Here is a 26,687-nt window from a genome sequence, read left to right as displayed (position 1 = left end):
CCCATAAATCCTAGAAACCATTTTGTACTACATGTGGTTTATAATCATAAGAATATTTTTTCTAAAGTTTGAAACTATGATCTCAGGTTCCCAAGAAAACATGTTATCAATTTGTGAACTTGCGTTAGAAAACACCATCCTGCAATCTCTGGAAACCAATTATCTTAAATTGTAAAACCTGGTCCTGTAATCTCAAGAAACCAACTTTGTTTAGAGACCATCATGCTGTGATATTAAGAAACCAGTATTGGTTTCTAAAAGTCTGAAGACCAAACTTTGTGTTTTAAACAACTAACATTATTTTCAACTTAAAAATATGATCTTTTAACCACAAGAAATCTTTTTTTTTTGTCTTCTGAATTTGAAAATAAAATTGAAAAAGTCGTAAGAACGAGACAAAGGTGAGGGCGGAGAAGCCAATCGCCGACGTCGGGTCTTGTTACTCCGACTCTCCGTCTAGCTTAGGCCGCTGTCGGCTCCTGCAAGCTCGGATTAATGAAGGATTCTCAGGACTCTTCGACTAGGGACTCTCACTGGCTTTACTGGGGATTAATGTAGGATTCTCAGGGTTAAGGAATAAATGTAAGATTCTAAGAACTTGGGATTAATATATGATACTCAGAGCTCGGGATTAATGTATAGGATTCTCAGGAATTGGGGTTATCGTCCGATTCTCAGGGCAGGGGATTTACCGGCTTTAAAGGGAATCGATATAGGACTCCAAGGGCAGAAGACTCGCACTGGATTTATGATATCCTTCTTCGCCTAAGGACCTTCACTGGTACTACCGAGGATATTCCACCATTGGTTATATCCAGGTCGGCCTCTCTTGGGTTGTTATAATCCCTCCGTTACGCCTTGTTCGCCCACGATAAAAATATCTTAAATAACAAATAAAAATCCATTAGCTATTTTATTCCTTAGTTTCTTCATATATTTTTTTCATTTTTCGCGGTGTTAGTGTTATTGAAATAGACATAATTTTTTTCAGCTTTGGTTATATCGCTTAAATAAGGTAATCCATGTAACTATGTTCTGCAGTATGTGATCACCTGTACAGCACAACATAAACAGACCTAAATGTAATTCACAAATCGGTCAGAGTTACCTTTTCAAGACTAAATCATTATAGCAATTCAATGTAATTTTCCTTCTTACATATTTTGAATAATGAACTTTACTATTTTTCCTTTTGATACACTAAAAAAAACCATCATAATTTTATTGAGTTTATATAAGATTTTAACGATTTCAACATATACATCAATACATACATAGATTCATTATTAATTTTAATGGCTATAGTGATTTGAATATATACATTAGTCTATACACATTCCATCTAATTTATATGTTTTTGCAATTTATATTATACATGTAACTTACACACGAGACAAAATCCTTCCCAAAAACTGCATTTTATTTACTCCTTCAAGGCGCTTCATACAAACAAATAATAATCTCAGTGTTGGAATTTAATGCAGCTTTTATTGATAAATTATCTGGCTAACAATGTACTGTATTTATCATCACTTGAGGCGGCCATTATAGTATGTACTTTAAATCTGTTGTAATGCATTATTCATTCATGGTGTTGTGTAGTTGTGTTATAATGTTATTTATTATTTACGATGGATAGATAGATTAATCAATAGACAGAGAGATAGATATACACACATATAGATAGATAGACAGATAGATGCATAGATAAATAGATAAATACTGTGGTCTTTTAAACAAGGATAACCAATAACATCATGCAATCAAGAACAAAATCATGATAAAAAAAAGTTTCACATCAGGTTTACCATCTATGAGTTATTTCCTTCGCAAACACACGTGTACAAAAATCCAACCACACTCCCTTCTTGTTGCTCTTAATCTGACCACACATTAAATCTGCTCCTTACGCTACTTTCCTGTATATAATATTATAGAGGAAATAGATTGTTAATATATACAGGACAAAAAACTCAATTGGGATAGCGAAGTTGACTGCCCACCTGCTCTCTGGAGCCTCCCTTCTTCAACACATGATGTATTTGACGTGAGTGCAAGCATGTGTGTGTGTGTGTGGGTGTGTCTGTGTGTGATTGGACAGCATAAGTGATCTGCCAATTACATTTAGGTGCGTTTATTTACCCCTGTGTGTATGCGTGTGTGTGTGTTCCTCGATATGAGATGTAATAATGGAACTGAATATTTAAATGAGTACAAGCTTATGTGAGTGCGAGTAGTATACCCTATTTGGGAGTGTTGGAGTATAGTAGAACCAAGCACTCAGAGGCATGCACGCACGTGTACACAATCGCGCACGCGTGTAAATGCGCGCGTGTGTGTGTCTACTGGAGAAGTGGAAGCAGCACCCACATGTGGTGAGGATTAGTTCCCCATCTATTCGCACAAGAGATGTATGATTAATGTGCCCTGGTTAGATGGCAAGGGAAGCTTCCTTTCAAGCCACTCCTTTATTTTCACCCCCGAATCAATATCAAATAATTACGGACACTGTTTTTCTCTCCCCCCGCCCCTTGTGGCCGCGAGAGACCCTGAGCTCATACAAGGGTGAATCATTCATCAAAAAAGAGTACTTTAAGGGGAAGGGGGGGGGGGCTCGATTTTTGCCCCTAATGGATGATGTGTTCATTACCTAAGGGAAAACAATGGCTTGTAAAAACGATTGGGCAGAAATATTTTTACATCAATTCCTACAGCCTCTTAGCTCCCGGCGCGTTTTTCATCTGCTCTTTTTTTTGTTTTTTACATTTTCAAGCGACGTCGAGTTGACCATTAGCGAAGATGTCTTGTTCAGGGAGACGCGGACCCTGTTACCTGCGGGAGAGGCAGACAACAACAGTGAGGAGGGAGAAAGGGGGAGTGTGTTACTGGTGCCGGGAAGAAAGGTCACTACTGGTGACTTGACAAAATATACAAGTTATGGAGTTAAATCTACTTAAATTTTTAGTATCTTTTCAATGACACGCACTTGAACACATTGAAATATATTTATAATTTTTCACGCCTTCAATTGTAAAGTTGCAAGTAGGAGTGAATCAGGACAATTCTCTGTTTAAATCTCTATGACACCCGTAAATCAGATAACAAATTGATCAGAATTCAGGATCTTGATTTCTGAGTGGCAATATGACTCAACAGATACTGCAAAAAATAGAATCATAATATTTTATTCTTCACCTCTTCTCATTTTATTAATTCTTTATATACCAATAAGGATCAAGTGACTGATTCAGTGTAGAAACAATAAAAATATGAATAAATTAGATTTACAAGAGTGTCATCTAATATAAGAATACGATGATGATCAAACAAACCCAACGAAAAATCAATAATCTTCAACATACACTGTGGCCATGGAGCTTTTCAATGGTATTCATCAAACGAATTTACATGAGTCTTAACATTTTCATTTATATTCCTTAACTTGACCTTACTTCATAGGCTATACATGTTCCTTTATTTAGTTTGTCTTATTCTTAATTCTGTATTGTTTAATACTGTGTGTGCAGTGGTTGCAACACAGCCTGGTGAGGTCCCCCCACTGCAGGCTCCTTGTTTGTACTTCATTGAGATTCACTGAAACACAAGAGCCAAACGGGAGATTTACGACCAGGTACCATAAACATATTATCACCAGCCCGCCGAGGGCCCCCTTGCCCTCCCATGGGTCCTGCTCTCCCCCTACCTCTCTCTCACACATATACACACACACACACACAAACACTTAGCTACGTACATGGCCTTTATCATAATACACTCGTCATTCAGATACACGTACACAAATTCAGGCACATTATAAACCCAAGTCACACACGTACACAGCCACACATGTATTCATTTATATACATCCCATACTCACATACAAATACACAGTCACACAAATACAGCCACACAGCTGCTGCTCTTCACCAGACACACACACACAGTCGCACCTACCCTACAACATCACTTGCATCGCCCGGCCTGGCAATAAACTTCCACCAACTAGCCCACCCAGGCTATCCAGCTGTAAGAGACCAGCTTAACTTTGTGTGTACTTTGTGTTCGAGATGGTGACGAAGAGTGTTTTCGCCCCCACAACGTGTGACTATTTAAGAGAAGGAAGTTTAACTACAGTTCTCTCACATCCAGATGTTTACAGCACCATTTTTATTCAATTGACTTCATCTGGACATTACTATTGCCTTTGCTTTATATAATATTGATTTAATTTCGACTTTATCGATAAAATTTAGGGATTATTACCCTGGGGAACACCACATAAAGGTCATTGAGGAATACCTTACAGAAGTCCTCGAGGAGTAACACACACACAGGACGTCGAGGAACACTACACAGAGGTCCTCGTGAACATACTAAGGCTGGTGTGGTACTCCAGGGCCGACGCCGCCGCGTTATCTTAGCTAATGATTGTTGGGGCCATAAATTCAGGCATTACTGAGATGTGCTGCTATTGTTTGTCCCACCACCTACACCGTCCGCTCGGCCAGGGGCGGGGGCCTATATAGCTCTCGCAGTGTATGTTGTGTGTGTGTGTGTGTGTTACGGTGGTCAGGGTGAGGGTGAGCAGTGAGGGTGAAATGCTAGTACTGTGAGGGTGAAGGCTAGCATAGGTAAGAGTGCTTAGGGTGATAGGCGACAGTGAGGGAGTGAGGGGTAGTGGTGATGAGACTAGTGAGTGGTGAGGGAATTGCGTTGGTGGTGTTACGGTGAGGGTGATTTGAGGGTGGAGGGAGGGCTGGGAGGGTGAAGGGCTGTAAAGGAGTGAAGGTTAGTTAGTGATGATGAGATTCGTGGATGGTGAGGGTGCTGAGGGTGATGAGTGTCTTGGGTAAAGGTGGGAGAGCTAATGATGAGGGTGAGGGAGTGGTGGTGATAATAATGATGGTGTTATGGTGAGGATGATGAGGGGAGGTGGTGGTGGTGGCAGTGAGGTTGGTGACAAGTGGTGATGGTGGTGAGGGAGATGAGGGAGGGCTGTGGTGGTGGTTGTGGTGGTGAGGTTAGCAAGTGATGGTGATGGTGGCGCTGATGTTGGATGTAGTGATGTTTCGTTGTGCCCAGGATAACTAATGAGTTTGATAGTGGCAACGGTGATAGTGATTTGAATGGTGAAGTCAGTGGGAGTTATATTTATCAGGTGTAGTGGTGATGGTGACACTATTAATACTGGTATACTGGTGATGCTGGTGGTGGCGATGGTGATGATGGTGGTAATGGTGGTGGTGGTGGTGATGGAGGTGGTCATGTAGGAGGTGGTAAAACTGCAGCTGGTTAATAGGTATAACATTGGCGTCCTGTTCTGGGCCTAACTGTGAGTGGTGATGGTGATAGTGAAGCTTATGATTGTGGTTGTGGTGATAGTTTTAGTGACGGTGATAATGGTAATAGTATTAGCGAGGGTTGTGGTGATGTGATAGTGATTGTGATGATGGTGATATTGTTGGTGGCGGTGGTATTGTTGGTGGTGTTAGTGGTAGTGATGGGGTTTGTGGTATAGAGATGATGGTTGCAATGATGGTCAGTGGTAATAATGGTTATAAGTGGTAATAATAATTGTGGTAAGTGGTAATAATGGTGATCAGTGGTAATAATGGTTATAAGTGGTAATAATAATTGTGGTAAGTGGTAATAATGGTGGTAAGTGGTAATAATAATGGTAGTAGTAAGGATGGCTTTGGTGGTGGTAGTGATGTTTGTGGCAGAGAGAGACAGAGAGAGAGAGAGGCCCGTTCCCGCTCGCATACAGAAACACCGCTATAAGATCGCCTCACCAGCATCTGTCATGGCGAAAAAGCGCAGCTGTAAAAATATCATTGCGTAAAAGGTTCTCTACCTGTACAGCCAACACCTGGTTCTGTTCGTAGTGGCCTCAGCTCATCAACTAAAACACTCTAGGGTAGTGAAGAATTACGCCAAACACCAGAGGTAAAACCACTCATGGAGGTAACAAGTCCTTTCTAATTGTTTACAAATCACTGTATCTCTGAGGTGGCGGCGGCGACGGTGGTGGTGGTGGTGGTGGTAGTTGTTGTTGGTGTTGCGAGGGGCGGGCTGGCTGGTACTGGAGGTAATTTTTTTCACCGTTCTCCGGGTCGTTCGTCTACATACGTGTTGTACTTTTATAATATATATATATATATATATATATATATATATATATATATATATATATATATATATATATATATATATATATATATATATATATATAGAAAGAACGAACCACTAGCCATATACCTGGTTTTACTAAACAAACTAAGGCTCGTATTGAATTAAGTGTATATTTTAGTTTTTTTATTCTCCTGTTTGTTTCTATTCCCATTTATCCTTTGTTTGTATGTGCATGAACAGTAACTAACGAGATGTACCAATAACAGGTCCGTACATGTAAAATTGAAATGTGTCCCATAGTGACTATTTTCCTCCTTACATAAACACTTTATAACTTGGTGTAAAGTCGTGTAGACAAAAGCGAACGAGTAACAGTGGTGGTGTGTGGAGGGAGGCTGTGGTAGGCAGAGGAGGGTGGGCAGTGAAGTGACCATAACTCTTGCTAGCAATAAAGGTAATGACGTGTAGGGGATGCTGGTAGGTCGTCTCTCTTATTGCCATCAATGTCCACTGTTTGTCTCCTACTTATTGATTTTATTCTGTGAACAATATATATATATATATATATATATATATATATATATATATATATATATATATATATATATATATATATATTGTATTTGACTATATTTCTATGTATGTATGTATCTATATAATAATAATAATAATAATAATGAAGATGATGGATGATGGTGATGCCTTGTCTTGTCATTCCTTGTAAACCTGATACAGAATATTATACCGAAATAAAAAAATGACAGGTTTTTGTTGATGAAAAGACATTGTATGTATCACCAATAATGAATCAGATAATGATAGTGATTGATATCATTAAGTTCACTGTAGTTATTGCAACAATTTTTCCTTTTCTTTTAAAAAATCTAACTAATTTATCAATCACTTAATGACAGCCTCCAAAGCATACTAATTTACCTTAATATTCTTTGGTCTAATTAATCTCTTAAATTATATTACTCTAATGTACTTTATTTACATATGTGATTAAGAGGCAGAGATAATTAAAGCTATAATGAAATACACAGGAAACAAGTCACAGTTATTTTATGATTAGTATTCACTTAGCACTGTTTCACCCCAGACAATAAATCATAACTTCAGGCGCTCTATTAAATAAAAGTTAAATCCGTTGCAGAATAATTCGGAAAGTCTACGTATTATTTTTTTCATTTTAGTGTAATTATTATTATTATTATTTTATAATTATTATTATTGTTATTATTATTACTCTATTATTAATTATTATTATTATTATTAGTAGTAGTAGTAGAGTAAAAATCAAACGAAAATAATTACAACGGACCTCGCTTAGTTAAAGGACATTTATATCCTGAATTACATGTTTGTAATGGAAGAAAGTTGGGTAATAGGAATAAATGAATAATATAATTAAAATACATTGTGATTAGAATTAATTTCAGGAATATATATATATATATATATATATATATATATATATATATATATATATATATATATATATATATATATATATATATATATATATATATTTATTTATTTATTTATTATTAATTAAGATATTGCCGAGGAAAAAAGTACAAAAATAACAGAATATGTTATCGATTGACAATGAAAATGCAGTTATTGTACATTAATAATAACAGCTAAATGATTAACAGCAATAACAACATCAACAAAACGACAATATCGTTTTGCAGGTTGTTTAAAAAAAGTTAGTAACGACTCACTTGTTGTGACCTCTTGTTGTACCAAGATCATGAGCTCCTACAATTGTTTTGTTTTGTTCATTATTATAGTAGTGATGATATAGACATACTAATTTCCAGCAATTTAAGTTGAATCTAATACTGTAGTATTTATGGTGACCGAAAACAATATATTCACTTAACTTTTGGCACAGAGATTGGCGAACATCTTTAGTTTATAACACTCATTACTTAATAAAGAGGAATAATTAATTTTCACCAATCGTCAGTGATTTTATCGTACACACACACACACACACACACACACACACACACACACACACACACAAACACACACACACATGAGATTACTAGTATGCAAACTTCAGTTCTAAGTTTCAAAATAATTACCAAGTTTAATCCCTACAATACTATAACATCCATCAACCTTATTTCCGGAAAAAGACACCAATGAAAGTGTAGCTGAAAATCCTGTGTCTGATAAATAACAGAGAAAGTAAATAGTTATGTTGATCCCTTAAGAGTTGGTATCCCTTTAGCTAGTAAAAAAATAAATATATCGAAACTTACCTAAATTTAATTCTAGTAAATTTTAATATTGTTTTGTCTTAATATTTTCGTATATCTGAAAATAAGTCTGTATCGCAAATTCTAAATCCCATTATCAGGCGGTGAACCAGTTATTAATTCCCATAAGGTTTTTACTCTTTTAATGAGACAGAAAATAAGTCAATAGTATACAAATTTACCTGTTTTATGCCGTAATATACCGCAAATTCATAATACTGATAATAATAATAATGGTAAAAATAATATTAATGACATTGTTATTATTATTATTATTATTATTATTATTATTATTATTATTATTATTATTATTATTATTTTTACTATTATAACTAAGCCTTAAAACATTCTTCAGTTACCATCATTATTTTATCCATCAGAATTATTATTGACCATAGAGAGTAAATTAACAACAACAACAATAACAACAATTGTATGAAAGAAAAAACAGCAGAAGAAGAAAAAGAATCAAAGGTAACAGAAACAGAAGGAAACGAACACAAAGGGGAATGCGATGTAATACGAAGAAAAAATAAGACTAGGGAAGATAGAAGCTAGAGAAGAAGAGAAAAGAATGCAAGGAATAAGAGAAAATAGATGTAAGAGAGACCAAAGCTAAACAGGAAGAAGGAAGGAGAATGCGACGAAAGAGAAGAAATGTAAGATGAGAGAAAGATAAAACAAAGAAAAGAAGATGAAAGGTTACATCAAAACGAGAGAGAGAGAGAGATAGAGAGACAGAGAGAGAGAGAGAGGCAGGCAGCCAGCTGGGCCAGCCATCACCCGCCCGCCATGTTGGGGACTGAACCACCACCACTACCACAAGTACCACCCACCACCACTACCATCACCAATTGCTACCACCTCCATCCACTATCACTACCACCATCACCATCACCATTCCCCAATAGTAGCAACCACCCCTACCACAATCCACTTCCGTCATTAACAACGCTGAAACTACAACTATACCCCCACCTACTACCAGCACAAAAAAAAACCCACCATCACTACCAGCATCACACCTACGACTACCACCACCATTTTACTCACCACAAACTACTTCTTCCTCCACCCTTTACTACCACCACCATCACCACAACCAATGCCTCCTAACAATCACCATTCCTAGAACACCTCCGACTATAACCTGCTATATCGACCGCCAATATATATAAAATACTCCCAAAATCCACCATAATCTCCCACCTTATATCGCCACAATAACAAAATCATCAGGCCAGCATTTGTCGATAGTTTCCTCAACCCTTTGTGTAATTTTCTATAGCGAACACCAATATAAATAACACCAATGTAAAAAACACCAATGTACCTCCCAATGGCTGCTATATCTACTTTACAACTTCTATGTAAAGAATATAATTTATTTAAAAGTCCATTGCGTTGGATTACTTCTGTATATGTCAGCCATAGAAAAAGATTAAACCCCTTTTATCTTTATCGAACAGCTTTACGTAAGCAGGAACTAGTACGCGGTGTCCATTCTGAAATTCCTGTTATATCCAATTTACACCAGTGATATATCTTCAGCCCGTTCTATCAGTTCCCCATATAATGTCCACCATCATACCTACAGCTCTTTTAATAAACATTTCTAGATATTATTCCCCATTATATCCCTTAATGAACACCTGTACACAACACGCGTCTATCTCCCCACTTGCTAGACAATGGCTCCTATATCTATGTTACATAATACAATATCTTCTTACATAAGCTATATTATAATCGACTTTAAGACAGCAAGAAATTCCTCAGTGTATTATACTATTTCCAGGTATTATTTCCACTTATTTTCATAATTATTTCTTATATCGAGTACCTGCATAACATAACACGGATCCACACATGAACTCTCCAAGGGAAATGGCCGCTGCATCTAGGTTACATAATGAATATATATATATATATATCCGGCACTTGTAGAGGCCAAGTCATAAAGGCTGTAAAGGGTTGTAGGGCATTAGTCTTTGCCAGATGCAGATCGGCCACCATCACTTCGGGAGCAGGTTGCCTTCCCTTCTTCGAGACTCAGACCTGTTTTAATAGCCCTACCATTTCATTCATGGCGGTGTAGATGTACCTAGATGACGCTTCTCCTGCGATTAATTACTTTAACGGAGTCTTTAACCTCCGCCTTAAGCCTCCAAGTGAGCTTAAACGAAAGTCAAAACTGTAGGTGTGTGAGTGTGTGTGTATGTGTGTGAGTGTGTGTGTATGTGTGTGAGTGTGTGTGGGTGTGAGTGAGTGTGTGTGGGTGTCTCTGAGTGTGTGTGAGTGTGTGTGGGTGTCTGTGAGTGTGAGTATGTGAGTGTGTGTGTGTGAGTGTGAGTATGTGGGTGTCTGTGAATGTGAATATGTGAGCGTGTGGATGTATGAGTGTGTCGGTGTATGAGTGTGTGGGTGTGTAAGTGTGTGATTACGTATGTGTGAGTGTGAGTGACCGGTGCTTTTATCTGTCTATGGTGGAGTATGTATGATTGATCTTCATATATGGATAAAATAAATTAATGTCCTCAGGATACAGGTGCACTTCAAAACAAATTTACTTCTTGAGAATAAAAAGAAAATCATATTGTTGTCTTAACCGCCTTGAGTTTATCTTTTCGAATTTCTTAAAGATTAATTATTTTTAATCTCGATCTATTTATTTTTATTCTGATTTCTGATAAACCCACATTACGTATCTTCCTCATTAAATCACAGTAATGCATTAAAGCATCAATAACATCTCTCTCTCTCTCTCTCTCTCTCTCTCTCTCTCTCTCTCTCTCTCTCTCTCTCTCTCTGTGTCGTCAATCACTAGATACATCACAACCCGATGTAGGAAAAAATTATCCAATATTGACAACCACCTCTATACAGTTAATCACCCCTGTAGCAATAACTTAATAATATGTAGTTGCAGTAATCAGTTCCATATTTCCTATTATCATTAGTTTCGAGTATTAAGTTTTCTGTCCCATGCGATGCTAACTTCACAAATCTGGTCTGAGTGATTTATGTATAAGGCGTACCAAATTAACCCTCTTAACCCTTGGTAATAGTTTCGTTCAAATGTACAAATTGTAGATGTAATTATTTTTGGACGATAGATGAAAAAAAAAATAGATTAATACCATGCGATATAAAAAAATAAACAGTAAATACTAAAAAGTCATTATCATTTATGTGAAATGATGATGTGAGAGTTGTATCATTACGAGTCAATTCCTCAACTTGTGGAGGAAATAGAACAAACAAGTTTATTTTACGACTATAGTTCTTTATGTGTATAACAGAAGATATTATCTGTGTTGATCTAATGTTTATATACTACTGTTGATATAAATAAGGAAAATATAATTTGTTGTGATGGTTTTGAGGCTATTGTGGTGAGATACCATTCTGAGTGTAACACAATTTGTGATATTTAGGATGTTAGTATGTCACTTAACGTCTCTCTCTCCCCTATTCTCGGTTTAATTATACATATATAAGTGATCACATACATGAAACAAGAGACAATTAAAGTAGGTGAATAAGCAGCCAAGTCTTATAAATACATATATACCATATTTTGAATAATTCATTAAAATCCTATAAGCCCTGTGTTCATGAAAGGTCACTTACTACAAGACCTCGAGTTAACTATACAGATCACTACATAGTCCCTTCACTCTCTATCACTACTGTATAACTGTGTGTCGTCCTGCTGCTGTTTAGATTCTTATTGATACCATGTTGTCCTTCCTGTACCGTTCTCAACCCTCACCACCCACAACACTGTCTTTAGACCTTCCTATTGCCTGGCTGGAGTGTGTGTGTGTGTGTGTGTGTGTGTGTATGGGTGTTAAGTCAGCGGCCTCAGAACCTCCTGTGGTGTATTTCTGTACCGCGGACACAACCAGTGGTGGACCAGCCATCTCTCTGCCTTCCCTCCTTCCTACCCTCCCTTCTTCTACCCCCTCCCCCCTCCCCCCTGGTCGCTAACCCTCAGTCACCATTCTCAAAGACTCTTATATTTTGCTTTCCCATAATTGTGGAAAAGAGAGAACGGGGGAAGTCTCAGGGTAATTGTGACACCCTCTTTGAGTCTCCACTATGGGTGATACAGTGAGAAGAGGTGTTATAGCATCTCCTACATCCAGAGACCAGGAGGAGGAGGAGAAGGATGAGTAGACGTAGGATTCAGTCGTAAGTGATCCTGAGACTCCGAGTCCCTGGTTGACTGTCGACGAGTTGAGCAAGGTTTCTTTAACTGTCTATAGATGACTGTTTGCCTCTCACTTTGTCCCTGTCAGCGTCAGCGGCCGGTTACCCTCACCCTCACCCACTGCACGTTCACACGATCTCTCTCACACCATCTCTCTTTCTCTCTCTTGTTCGGTCTTGTTTCTCCATTCTGCTTTCTTAATACCCCAGATAACAGCGTGACCTCCCATCTACAGGTTTTGATAGAATGTTTACTGCTGTTTTCTTTCCTCATATCAGGAAAATGTGTAACTTCTTTCCATTTGAAGATCTGTTAGGCTGAGTAGGCCTAAATATTTTCTAAAATCACCACTGCGTGGAGATTAATTTCACGTTTTTTTAATTTAACGAGATTTTTCATTTTCCTTTGAAGTGTATTTTTTGTGACAGTTGTTTTTAATAGTGTATTGAAGAACGATTAAATAAATTTAACTTAATCCCATTAGTGAATACATCAGGTTAAATATGCTCAGGTGTAAGACATTGAATTACGGCTATCATAGAACACTTGAACACAGATGATAAATTCCTACATTTTGGGGCTACATATTCAATAGGGTATATTTCAGTACAACAAGTGAAACAAAATTATATATAAATGAGTCGATAAGTAAAATCAATAACAAAATCCAAATTGAGTTTCAAATTTCTATTTTTATATAACATTTATGTCAAGTTATATGTCCAGGAAAAACTCTGGAAATAGAAGGATAGGGAGGAGGGTTGAAAATTAATCGAAGAAGATAAGGAAGAAAAAGAATAGAGGGGGAGAGGAAGAGAGAAAGAGAAGGGGAAGAGAGAGTTAGAAGGGTAGACAGGCAGAGGTGGAGAGGAACGAACAGAAAGAAACTATGGAAAACGGGGGGGTGATGAGGGAACAGAGAAGAAAGAGGTGGAAAGAAATGTAGGGAAAAGAAGAAAGATTTTTAGGTGATAAATAAGAGAAAGGTAGTATGCAAAACTAGAAAAACCTTTGAATAAGATAAAGAATAGTCCAAAAACGAAAACAATCAATGCATAAAGGCAAAGCAAAATAATAGCCAATAAAACCAGAAACACAAATACAAACAGAATGAAAATAAAAGGAAATTAAAACACAAACTAACAGTAACATAATAAAACTAAACAAGAGGTAGAGACAAAAACAAACCACAAAAACAAAACAAAGAAATCACTGGGAGAAAGATAGGAAGGGAGAATGAGGGAGAGGGAGAGAGGGTGAGGATGATGGGGAGGGGGGGGGCTAGGAGGGATGAAGAGGAGGGGTCGACATTCCCTTGAGATGCAATCCCATATCAGTGAGAGTTTGAGGCTCTCTCTGTCACCCTGTGTTATTAAGTAATTGTCGTGTGATGCTCCAAGAGGGACTTCAACCTGCATATATGAAACACGGGTTCTCGGCCGCCCTCCTTCTCTCCCTCCCTACGTCCATTCCCCCCTTCTCTCCCTCCCTCCATCCCTTTCTCTTTCTCTCTCTCTCTCTCTCCCTCCCTCCCTCTGTCTATTCCCCACCACTCTCCCTCCCTACCTCCCTCCATCCCTTCCTCTCTCTTCCTCTCTCCATCCCTCTCCTCCCTCCGTCCCTTCCCTCCTTACTAAAGTTAAGAGGTATCAGGGATTATCACGAAGCCTCACTGACTTTTCTAATTCTGACAGGAGGATTATTCTGTTTTACTACTTTCTGGGGGCGATTCTGACAGCAGCTAAATATATAATGTTTTGGTACTTTCTGGGGCCAAAATCTGACAGTAGACTCATTGTGCTGTGTGTCTGTCTCGGTGTATATCGGACTGGTAACTCGGAATTGTGATTCTTGTGACTCTGTTTCGGGTGACACAAGAAACCTTGGTGTAGCTCTCTCCGAAGGTAAATGCTGACAATTCTTACAGTAAGATCTATATGTTGTGCTATTTTTTCTCGATGTGAATCTGACCAGTGACTTGGGAGATGATCCTTTGATGTTGATTCAGATAATAAGATAGTTAAGGCTAATCTGACAGGAGCCTTTATGTTGTGTTTTATTGTTAGTATTAATATTTTTAGATCTTATGACTTTGACACTCGCATCATTACATTTTTGTTGTGGTAATCTCTGGATATAATTTTGACTGAAGAAATATTGTGCTTTAGTACTTTCTTGAGGTAATTCTGACAGTACGATTATTATGTTGTGGTTCCCTCGTGGTGTGTTACTGACAGGTGATACTAAAGGTAAATTTCAAGACTCTTCAAACCTGACAGCAAGGTGTTATGTTATGACGGATCACGCTGGTGGAGGTTAATCCCAAGAACTTTTGAACGCCAAGATTTTATTTGTTATTGCAAGGATACTTTTTATTTTAGGTTTTGTTTATCTTTTCATATAATGTTTCTGTTCTTGTATAAGGCGACGTTATGGAACTTTAATGTAGGGTTTCTTTGATGCTAAAATAAAAACATGTGAAAACAATATAGCGACCTTGTGTGCATGTTGTGTATTAGCTGTGACGTGTATTAACTTCACCTGTCAAATGAGTTTAGATTTTATATATATAAGACTAGGAAGCTACTATAAATTATTTACTATAAACTTTGCACTTTATTAATCAGTTTGATGTTACTACTATGTAATTTACATTGGTCCTATTTTTTTATATTTTTATTCTAATTTCATTTTTATTTACCGAGTGATAGTATATGGAGTCGCAGCCATCGAAAAATACTAATTGTTCCTTTTAGATGTATGGGATATATTTTTTTCCATAAATTTATGATATTTTTTATATTTAATTAACGTCTCAAAACGCAAAAAAAATAAAGTATGAAATTTTTTTTAATAAAACATAAGAGAAGTTGATTTCATTTAAAAATTATTACATGTAGTCTATTTATTGACAACTTTATACCTGTCATTTTCCACTCTCATATCGCGTAGCTTAATTAAGAATAATAACATACATTGTAAGATAACAACATCACATTAAACCTGGTCAATAATTAGTAATACATTCACTTAATATCATACTCATGTCCCAGAGATAACAAACTGAATATTAATGAAATTATTTTAATATTTTTTTTTATTACCACACGAACTGACAGGAATTTTCTTCAAATTGTCATATAAAAAATTATATAAATCACTTATATTGGTTTTTATATACTAAAATAACTGGATATTAATTGACGGTGATTTTTAAGCAGGAGGGTATTACAATCGGTGTGTTTGTGAGTCAGTTCAGTCAATCACACGACTCAGGAAGCACTACTGGCATACTAACCATTGTCTCTATCGTCTTCTCTCGCTCCCTACTACCGTTTTTGGAGACATACCGCCTTAAGGGTTTATTGTAGGTGTTTTAAGGTGGCAAAAAATTACTTTTGGAGTGTGTGTGTGTGTGTGTGTGTGTGTGTGTGTGTGTGTGTGTGTGTGACAGGAGTCATTTGTAGCTCCTCAGTTCATGTTATTTGTATATATTTTTTTAAGGGGCTTACCTTATATACTCATAGTTAACATCATGATGGGGGTATTCTTGTCTCATAAGTAGGCTCTTAACCCCTTGAGTACAAGGGGTTAACCCCTTAGGAACGATAACAATCCCTCAAGTATGATGATTTAACACTTTGAGTACACTGATAACCCTTGGATTACGATGATTTAACCCTTCGAGTACGATGACTTAACCCCTAGAATTCAATGCGTTAACCCTTTAAGGACGATGACAACCCCTCGAGTACGATGATTTAATTCCTCGAGTACAATGAATTCACCCTCTTGAGGACGATGGCAAGCCCCTCGAGTACGATGATTTACAGTAACCCCTTGAGTACAATATCATCGTACTCAAGAGGTTAAATGCATATACACATATGTGACTCTAAAAACAGTATCAAGTCACCCTTGTACACCTGAGATGACCCCTTAATAGTGATTCAGTTACCAGGACCAGTTTGACCAAATTAGTGCAGAGCTGAAGGTCAAATGAGAGTCTTTAGTCATTGGTAGTGTTTTTGTAGTTATTTTCCCTATTATCTCTTTCTCTATATATTTCTTTGTTTATTTTTATCTTCCAATTACTCTATTCTCTTAGCTTTTTATCTCTTATTGTCTTGTAAGAGTAAATTAATATCAGATAATTTTTTTAAGTGAATTGTATTATTAATATTATTCGACTTAAAATCTTGTGAATTCAATTAATCGGAGTTTCGTTTCATTAATTTTATCACTTCTGAAGATCGTCTTGGTTTAGTGAGTGTGATGAATACTGATTTGAGTTAATTAGGTTAGGTTATGATGCTGTTTTTATTGTTCTAAGATAACTGTGTGTTTATAGATTTTGATTGATTTATATTTTGTCTATTGATTTCGTGTTTATTTTTTGGGGGGTTTTATCTTATTATTATTATTATTATTATTATTATTATTATTATTATTATTGTTATTATTGTTATTAATATTATTATTATTGTTATTATTATTATTATTATTATTATTATTATTATTATTATTATTATTATTGTCATTATTATTATTATTATTACTATTATTGTGATTATTATCATTACTATTATTGTGATTATTGTGATTATTATTATTATTATTATTATTATTATTATTATTATTATTATTATTATTATTATTATTATTATTATTGTAATTACCATTTTTTTCAACTGAATATTTATTAGTGACAACTTTGATTGAGCTAAGTTGGATTACAGTCAGTTGTATCTCGGATTTACCCCTAATCCATACAATACGGATTCGAATTAAGCAGACTGATTCGACCCCTACTAACCCATCCCCTCTTTAGATATTCAAGACTTAAATGAAACTCCGAATACCTCAAGCTTAAAGGAATTACCAAATGATTCTCGATAAGGCTTACATGATTCACGGATGATTCAAACTGAGGGTAATATGGCATGTGGATGATACATATTATAGTTAGTGTAGTATCCAAGGATGATTCATATTCAAAGTTGCTGAGTGTATTTAGGATTCATATTGGATTTAATTGGATACTCCGATGATTCAGATTATGATTAATCGTGTCTATGAGTGAATCAATTACGAGTTTATCTTGGAAATGGATGATTCAGAATAAAGCCCAATCCAAGGATGATACAATATTGGGTTAATCTCGTTCATGGATGGTATAGAATTCTTGATTAATCTGGTCCACGGATGATGCCGATTTTTAAGTTAATTTGGCACGCGGATGATTGTAACTCTTGGATTAATCTGGTTCACTGATGATTCAAACTCTGACATTCTATAACATAATCTGGTTCACGGGTGATTGAGGTGTCAGTGGGTGGTAGGCGGTGGGTGATGGGTGTGGTTGTGGGTGTGGATGGGGGTGTGGGTGGGGGTGGGGGTGCGGGTGTGGGTGGGTGTGGGTGGTGGGTAGAGGTGATGGTGTAAGGTAGTAGACTAACAGAGCACAGCTACAACTAACAGCCGTTTCTTCCACTGCCAGATCAGAAGGAGGCGATGAAGGAGGGTGAGTATTGGTCGAGGGTGTCCTGATAGGATATCTCTTCATGGGGGAAGTCCACACCGAGTTACTCTCTCTCTCTCTCTCTCTCTCTCTCTCTCTACATAAATCTTCTTATCTTTCTTTATTAATTATGATTCCTACCTTAAACCAATGAGATTGTTTTTATGTATCTATCATTCATCTTTCTTCTTGTATCTTTGTTTACTTTTATCCCTCTTACGTTTCTCACTCCTCTATTATTGCTTATCTCTCTTCCGCTTTCCCCTCTCATTCTCTTTTACCCTTTTGTGGATACTTGTATGCAGTGAAGACAAAAGTAGCTTGATCAGTCTATCTTTTTCCCCATAGAAGCTAAAATCCTCCTCCTCTTTTGTTTCTGTACATAGTTTTTGTTTGTATTTGTTGTGTTAAAACTCTTCTGTCATTGTAAGCGGTGGTGTAAGGTGAGTTAAGTAGTTCTTTAGATAATTCCTTGAAGAGTTTGTCAGTGTAGGATCATGGGTAGATGGTGCCACTAAGATGGTGCTACTGTGTTAGAAACGAGAGGCAAATTCATATGATATTCTGGAACGTGTCGCTCACATTTTGAAACGACAAGTTATAAAGGCAATAAAAAGTGACATTAGATTTTTGAAAACGAGAAGAGAATATATAATACTGTAAATAATGGCATTAATTTTTTTAAGGCGATATGCTAATTCATAGTGCATTGTGGAAAGTGATATTGATTTTTTAATTGATTTTATTAACTTTTATCGTGGGAATGGTACTATGTATTTAGAATAATATGTTACATCATACTGTACAGCGGAAAATGACAATTATTTGTTTTAAACGATTTGTAAATTTATGTCATATAATGCCTAATTACATTGAGTTTTCAAAACGATATATAACTATATTGGTATATATTTTGAAATGGAGGAATCTAAGGGAAGTGGATATTGTTTTTTGTTCATAACGGCGCCATATATATTCAGTCACAGTCCAAAATTCTGGAGATTTAGAGTATGTGTATTTTGTGTATAACTCAAGGAATATTCAGTAATGGTCTTGCCTCAACCCTCATAAATTAAACATACAAGTCTCATTATTCAAAGTGAAATATACAATCTTTGTAATGAGAATTCTCATTTTCTATATTTTGCATCTCTTGTCGAGGAAAAGAAAGAGAAAAGAGAAGCAAAAAAAAAAAAAAGAAGACAAAGAAGAAAAATATACAACTTAAAAAATTATCCTGAGTTCAGAAAATACGAATAAATTATAAATAAAATATAAATTTTTTACCAAACATACAAAAAATAACATAAGATTCAAATTTTTTTTTTTGGAAACTAGTAGAAAATTTCTGAACGCCTAAATTAAACTAAACTTACACCGAATATTAACAAAATCACAAAGTTTGGTTATTTGAAGATCGATATTATACAGTATATGATCATATTTGTATCTTATGAGAGTACTGTTTTGTGTTGTTATTTATGGTAAAGGAATATTTTTTCACCGCAGTTTTTATTTAAAGATTATTTGGGCTTATACGGTATGGGTAAGGATCATGGTGGGAAGGGAATGGTTCTTATGGTATTAATGGTGGTAGTAGTTGTGGTAGTAATGGGAGCTAGTAGTAGTAGTAGTAGTGGTGGTTGTCATGGTGGTAATGTTGGTAATAGTAGTAGTGCTGGTGGCGATTGTGATGGAGAGTAATAGCAATGTTATCTGAGATGGTAGTGGCATTCGTGGTGTTAGTAGCGGTAGTTATGGTGGTGGTGGTGATAGTGGTAGGAGAAGTGATGGTAGTGATGGCGATGGTTGTGGTAGTGGCTTTGGCTGTGATGGACGTGGCAATGATGGAGGGAGTAGTGGTGATGGTGGTGGGTGTGATGGTGATGGTAGTAATGGTAACGGTGGTAATTCAACAAATAGTGTGTGTGTGTTTGTGTGTGTGTGTGTGTGTGTGTGTGTGTGTGTGTGTGTGTCACTAGATTAATTAGCACCATAGCACGTAAACAACACGAGTCTATCAGGAACACAACAATACTATGCCTCAGTCCTTCCCCATACACCAAATAGCCAATCAAGTGACCTCTTGTCTCACCTCAAAAGACGAAGACCAAGAAGAAGAAGAAAGAAAAAAAAAACACTGATTTATCTTCCTCGACGTAAATTGAATCTCAAATCAATGCGGGTATCCTTGGGCCCACCCATGCAAAATAACACACCTACCCTCCAATCCCCCCCCCTCTCCTTATTCTCTCCATCACCTACCCTCCTCCTCTATACCCCCCCCCCCTATTCCCCTTCTTCTTCCCTCCATCACCTACGGTCAGAGTCACACATACAATAGCTTCCGTAGATGACAATGACCGGACCAAAAGAAACGAGTAAATAAAGAGGAACTTGGTCTCGGAATTTCCCTCACTTTGCAGAAGACTGACAGTAATTCTTGGGATCGAACAGGGAGAGGAAAAAAAATTCCAGGCCTGAGCACTGTAACCACATGGGAAATCCCGGAAAGATTTTTTTTTTCCTTTTTTTTTCCGAGTTTCCATGATCGAGTTGAAAAAATATATATATTTAGTGACGATGAAATTTAATGTTAAAGATGAAATTAAAGATATTTAGCTATTATTTGGGTTTATTATTTTTGTTATTTTATATTTTATTATTATTTGTTGTTGTTTATGTATTTATTGCAGTATATACACATAATAGATTGCATTGACATGTGTGTGTTGTGATTGACCATTACTCAATATTTCTCTATATATTAATACATTATTGCTCTTACTTTTGTGTTAGTTGTGATAAGTCTGAATTTCTAACATGAACTTACACACACATAGACACACCATAAAACACGCTTCTGTTCACTCTGATAACGAGAAGACATGAGTGAACATTAATTATTTTTCTCTTCCCCTCCCCTCCCCCTCTTCCTCCTCCCCTCTTCTCTCACACTTTCACTTCTGCGGTGATGTTTCCTCCCTCTCTCACCCATACGTCCTACTGTCCCTCTCACCGCCTCTCACTCTCACTCATAACCTCATCGATTCCGGAACTTCGATTAAACTTTTGAGAATTAATGAATCCGACGATACCTTCAGTTTTCATCATTCTTTCTCTCATCATATATTTATCTTCTTCGCCGCCTTTTACTTCTTCTCTCTTCAACTTTCTTTGTCACCATAACACCCACACACACAGCTCCCACCTCTCTCTCTCTCTCCTCCTCGTTCGTGTCACGGATGACTCAGTTCCCAGAAATTCCGGTGTGGTTTTGGCTAAGACCCGCTCCAAGGTAATTCGACTTTTGTCCACACCGCACGACTCTCGTTCTGCTCTGATGAAATTTCTGCTAGGTCCGAAGGTGTCGGTCGATGAGATGAACCAATGAGGTCAATATCCATCCCTGAGGTTAAAGGCACCATAAGTTCATCCCTCACATTGCTCAAACGCACATTAATGGCTAGTGTCTTCCAGTCTTCACCCCCCCTCCAGCTCTGACCTACGACTCTTGCTACTTCTGCTGTAGCTGCGGGTTTAGGGTGGCCACGCCGATATTTAAATTGAGCTATAGGGTGGAATACGTCGATATTTAAATTAAGCAAAGGGAGAATACAGGGGGGGGGGTCTAGGGTGTTATTCAAATTGAGAGATATTGAAGAGGCGTAGAAGGGCAGGATACCCGAGCTATAAATATTTGAGGATGATTTTACGATGATGGAGATTGATTGATTGATTGGTTCGTTGATTGATTTCCATGCACAGGTCATACGTTTTATGCTGGTTTATATATATATATATATATATATATATATATATATATATATATATATATATATATATATATATATATATATATATAATAGTCCTCAGGGAATGCTGTAAACAAATGAAAAATGATATTTTCTGTCTTTTCACACCTGTTATCCACGCCTGAATCTCTTCCCTCACTTTACATAACATCTTAGCGCCACCTCCCCCTCACTAGAGTACCTCAATTGTCCAATAATCACCCATAAACACAGGACCAGTCGCCGCCGCCTACTCCTCCTCCACCACTCACTGCACGCGTCAGAGACCAGCCAGTTTTAAATCTTGCGACTCACATTTCCGAGAAGGTACAATCCGTAGTGCGTGTTCTGAGGCACATCTTCACTATCTCTGGCTATTCGTCTTAATGTGCAAATACCCAAACTTTAGATGGTTAATGTTTTTCTTTTGTTTTAAGTCGTCTGACAGTGTTACTTGTTTTCATGACGTTAAGTCATCCAGATTGAGAATGTTTACTGTGCAGTATGTGTACACACATAACTAAAATAATATATATATATATATATATATATATATATATATATATATATATATATATATATATATATATATATATATATATATATATATATATATAAGCTGAGAGTAAGGAATAGTTGTGTTTGAAGTGATTTAAGAAGAATACCGCAGATTTCTGGTGTTGGCCGGTGATATGTGTTGGCTACTGTCCAACAGCGACTGGGGCTTGTGGTCCCGTGTGATGGACTCTATACACACCTGTACCTGTGTGTCCTCATGCACGCACTTATGTAAGTCACCATAATGAGCGCAAATGTAAACCCCCGTGGCTAGGTTCACCTCATATAGGTATACTGTATAAAGAACAAAGTTAATAAAAACAAACAAATAAAAAACAGAATTTCTATAGAAATCTCATTCTGATTCTTTAAACTTGTCCTTTGTCGAAATAGAGATGTAGTGAACTTTATATCCTTGGCAGCTGAAACACCAAAGAAAAAAGTAAACAAGGTCTCCTCCGTTACTCTAATTAGTTACATATTTATAGCGTATTTATATATTGAAGAATTAACACGTACAGAACATTAGTAGTAAATGGCCCAATACATATCCTTTAAAACAGGCATATGAGAAACACTTACCACTACAAGGTTAACGAAGGAAATTAAACAACTAAAAATCACGGTAGTAGGTATGGGCTAGCGATACCGGGAGATACCCAAGAAAGGTAAGCAGCCTGTGACCAATCAGCGGATGGTATAGTAGGGATGGTAGGCTGTGATTGGCCAGCGGGGTCCAGCCTACCCAGGGTATCCACCGCACCACCACTACTCAGTAATAACCCAGACTGAACCTCCATTTGCATACAGTTCGTGGACTTGGTGTCTTGAGAGCTGGGTCTACTTCGCTCATATTAGTCACATTAAGAATAGTTATAATCAGACAGTGGTATTATAACATTATGATACGTTGGATCTACGTCAGAGTTTGTTTGTTCCACTGATGGTAACAAGTTATAAGATTAGGTCTAGTGTGTACATTATGTTGACATCACTTTATATTGACAAATAATCCGATTCTTTGTATTTAAAAATCTCTGTATACAAATTATGACGTAACAGAACGGAAAATATAAACTAAATATATAAATTAAGAAAATATATATCACATTACAATAACAAAATTATGAGTGTTACTTAAGTTCCCATTAGGATTATCCCGAACATGTCTATTATTGTTGTCTATTAATGTCCTCGGCTTTGGGATTTAATTAGCCTTTACTGTTTTATGGCTTCGTTTAGTGGAGGAATTATTCGTGAGCTATTCTTGTTATTTTTCAAAAAAAAATCTCCTTCTATCTACTGTTTTTATTATTATTATTATTATTATTATTATTATTATTATTGAGTGGAATGAGTGGGAGGAAGAAATAGATAAATGTATGCAAAATGAATAAATCGGATGGTGTATGTGAAGTAAGAGGGGAAAGGGCAAGCATGTGGTGCCTGGGTAGAGGAACGGGGAAGTAATGGGGTGGGAAGGGAAATGTATACGAAGGAAATAGGGAATAAATCGGTGAGGAAGAAAAAGGGGGAATTAACTAAGTCATGATAGGTACTCTTGTGGTAAGGTAACGGCTAGGTTAAGTTAGGTTAGGTTAGGTTAGGTTAGGAATCTTCTAGAAATTTGATGCAAATGTATTTCGCCCCGAGATCAAGTTCCATAAAGCTATATTTCGCTATTGTCAATAAATCGATCTATGGACAGAACGTTCGAAAAGGGGAAGACAGGGGAAGAAGGGAGGAAGATAAATCAGTGGATAGAGGTAAGAGGAGGAACAGAGAGGGTAGACTCGGTAAAGGGGAAGGGGGTAAGGGAGACTAGCATAGGTCTATGATGCACGGGAGGAAATATGCTCTGTGTATGAATTAAGGGAGGGAGCTTAGTGTATGAGATGGGGTATAGTGGAGGGTTGGAAGGGAGGAAAGTTGTGAGGAAGGGAGAGAGGGAGAGAAGAAGGGAGGGAGGGAGGGGGGGAGGGAGGGGTGAAGATGGACTAACACTACGTTACTCGGCTTCATTAAACCATCATCAGCCTTCCGCTAATTAGATGGTTTGTTTTATCGGGCACTTTGATAACAAGGAACTTTGTTTGATTGTTTGTTGGTGTTTGATGAGTGGGTGGCGTTCCCGGACACGTAGCAGCGAGCCGCCGCCAGACCACGCTATTGTTTACATGATCAGCTGGTCGGAGGCCCACTCTCGCGCTGACTGGACGACACCACTTCCAGTGTATAGAAGAGAGAGAGCGAAGATTACCCCTCTTGTTATAAATGTGGGTTTATAATTCTTTCTATTTAAATGAGTAATTATGTAGGACTTTTTTATTAAACAATTATTAAGTTAGTTCTAGACAATTTATTGTACAGGGTTACACTTCGGTGTGTGTGTGTGTGTGTGTGTGTGTGTGTGTGTGTGTTCTTCTGTCGTTTATTTATTATGTTTTCATGATATGGAACATAAAAAAATCAGTATTCCTCTAAACTTAAATTAATATATCATCTGACAATTTATTATCACCGTTACGTGATACTTAAGACTGTTGAAGAATAATACACTTTAGTAAATAATAATGGCATGATCCTCCTCGACACTACAACATATAACAGCCAGACGGAGTACTGTACATAACGGTATCACTACATAACAGTACATCTCACCATAGAGCTTGTACATCACCATAGATCTCTGAAATATCACTACAGAGCATTATGAATATCCACATACCCCAGTGTCCTACCACACATCACAGGAGGCCACCACAGGCAGCAGCTTCCTACCACACGTGACACCAGACCTCTCCAGGCCGTCACTGACGATAACAGATAACCACAAATCATTGCAAACCTCCACAGATTTCAAAAGACCACCGAAAACTCCTACATCTTGCCAAACAAAGAACATATATATATATATATATATATATATATATATATATATATATATATATATATATATATATATATATATATATATATATATATATATATATATATATATATATATATATATATATATATTGTGTGTGTGTGTGTGTGTTCTGTCCTGTTTTTTATCAGAGTAAACAAAAACAATTACTGGCCTTCGTCCACCCACAGTAACACAGCGCATGACGAAGGGAAATCCCACTTGTTTTACTTTCAGTGATTCTCTCAGTTAATGGCCCATAGCGCGGACCACAGAGCCACCCTCAGGGGGGGTCCGGTCTCCCTTTGGGGAGGCCAGAGTCGCAAGGGAGGCCAGACCCTATTGGGAGAGGGAAGGAGCGAGGGAGTCAGACTCAAAGGGGGAGGGAAAGGGAGGGTGACGGATTAAAACTCCCACCTCCGTCAAAATGGGAAGGAAAAGATTACTAAACTCGGCTTCTGTTGGAGAGACACTCCTGCCTTCGCTCTTTTCTTTTTCCCTCCCCCTCTTTCCCTCTTATTCTTCCCTCTCACTTCTCCCTCTTCCTCCTTTTTGTTTTATTTATAACTCTTATTCTTCTACTTCGGTATCATTCTGTCATTTTATGCTCGTTATGTTTCTCCCTTTCTTTCTTAGTCTTCATTCCCCTCGCCCTCTATTTGCATTCCCCTCTCTCCTTTAATTTCCATACCTCTCTCTCTCTCTCTCTCTCTCTCTCTCTCTCTCTCTCTCTCTCTCTCTCTCTTTCTCTAATATATTTATATGTCTATCTGCTGTATAAATGTAATTGATGGAGACGTAAATAAAAGAATAAACAAACCAGACATACACTCAATTAACACCTTGTTATTCCTAAGTCCATCATTACAACGTTATTATCTCATTTTATTAACATTTTACGATGACCTGAACGACTTGTGTCTACCCGTAGTAGCATCAACAACATAATCCCGTGTGATAATACAATGCAAATGTCGCACACCTAATGAATTGTTTATGACAGTTCCGCCTCCTAATGAAATTCGATGCGACGCCACAAAACAAACAAGAGTTGTTTATGTATTGTAAACAGCACCAGGCTATTTATACAACAACTACATTGGGTATATCGGGTATCTCTTAGGAGACTTTGATATCGGTGTGAGATTCTGATATCGGTGAGACATAAAGAATACAAATATAAAACAGCAAAGAGAGAAGACAGATGGGAATACTAATTAAGGATATCGAATCAAGATAGCATCACACAGCTTGGAGACTACAGCAACAGCCACGAATCAAG

The 26,687-nt window shown here is 37.1% G+C and overlaps 1 protein-coding gene across 4 annotated transcripts in view; it reads left to right on the top strand.

Annotated features, from left to right (window-relative positions):
- Positions 1 to 26,687, top strand: part of LOC121869356 (homeotic protein Sex combs reduced-like) — a 120,668-nt gene that overhangs the window by 9,156 nt on the left and 84,825 nt on the right. For 2 of the 4 annotated variants that reach the window (XM_042370687.1, XM_042370688.1), the window contains exon 2: positions 18,125 to 18,148. The exons of the other annotated variants lie outside the window; for them this stretch is intronic. In XM_042370687.1, the coding sequence (XP_042226621.1) occupies positions 18,125 to 18,148 (24 nt within the window). The remainder of the gene's footprint in view (positions 1 to 18,124; positions 18,149 to 26,687) is intronic. 4 annotated transcript variants of the gene reach the window in all.

The sequence above is a fragment of the Homarus americanus genome, unplaced genomic scaffold, assembly GCF_018991925.1.
Source record: "Homarus americanus isolate GMGI-L3 unplaced genomic scaffold, GMGI_Hamer_2.0 scaffold36734, whole genome shotgun sequence".
Lineage (NCBI taxonomy): Eukaryota > Metazoa > Arthropoda > Malacostraca > Decapoda > Nephropidae > Homarus > Homarus americanus.
The sequence above is the reverse complement of the archived record's forward strand: the minus strand, read 5'-3'. Positions and strand labels throughout refer to the sequence as shown.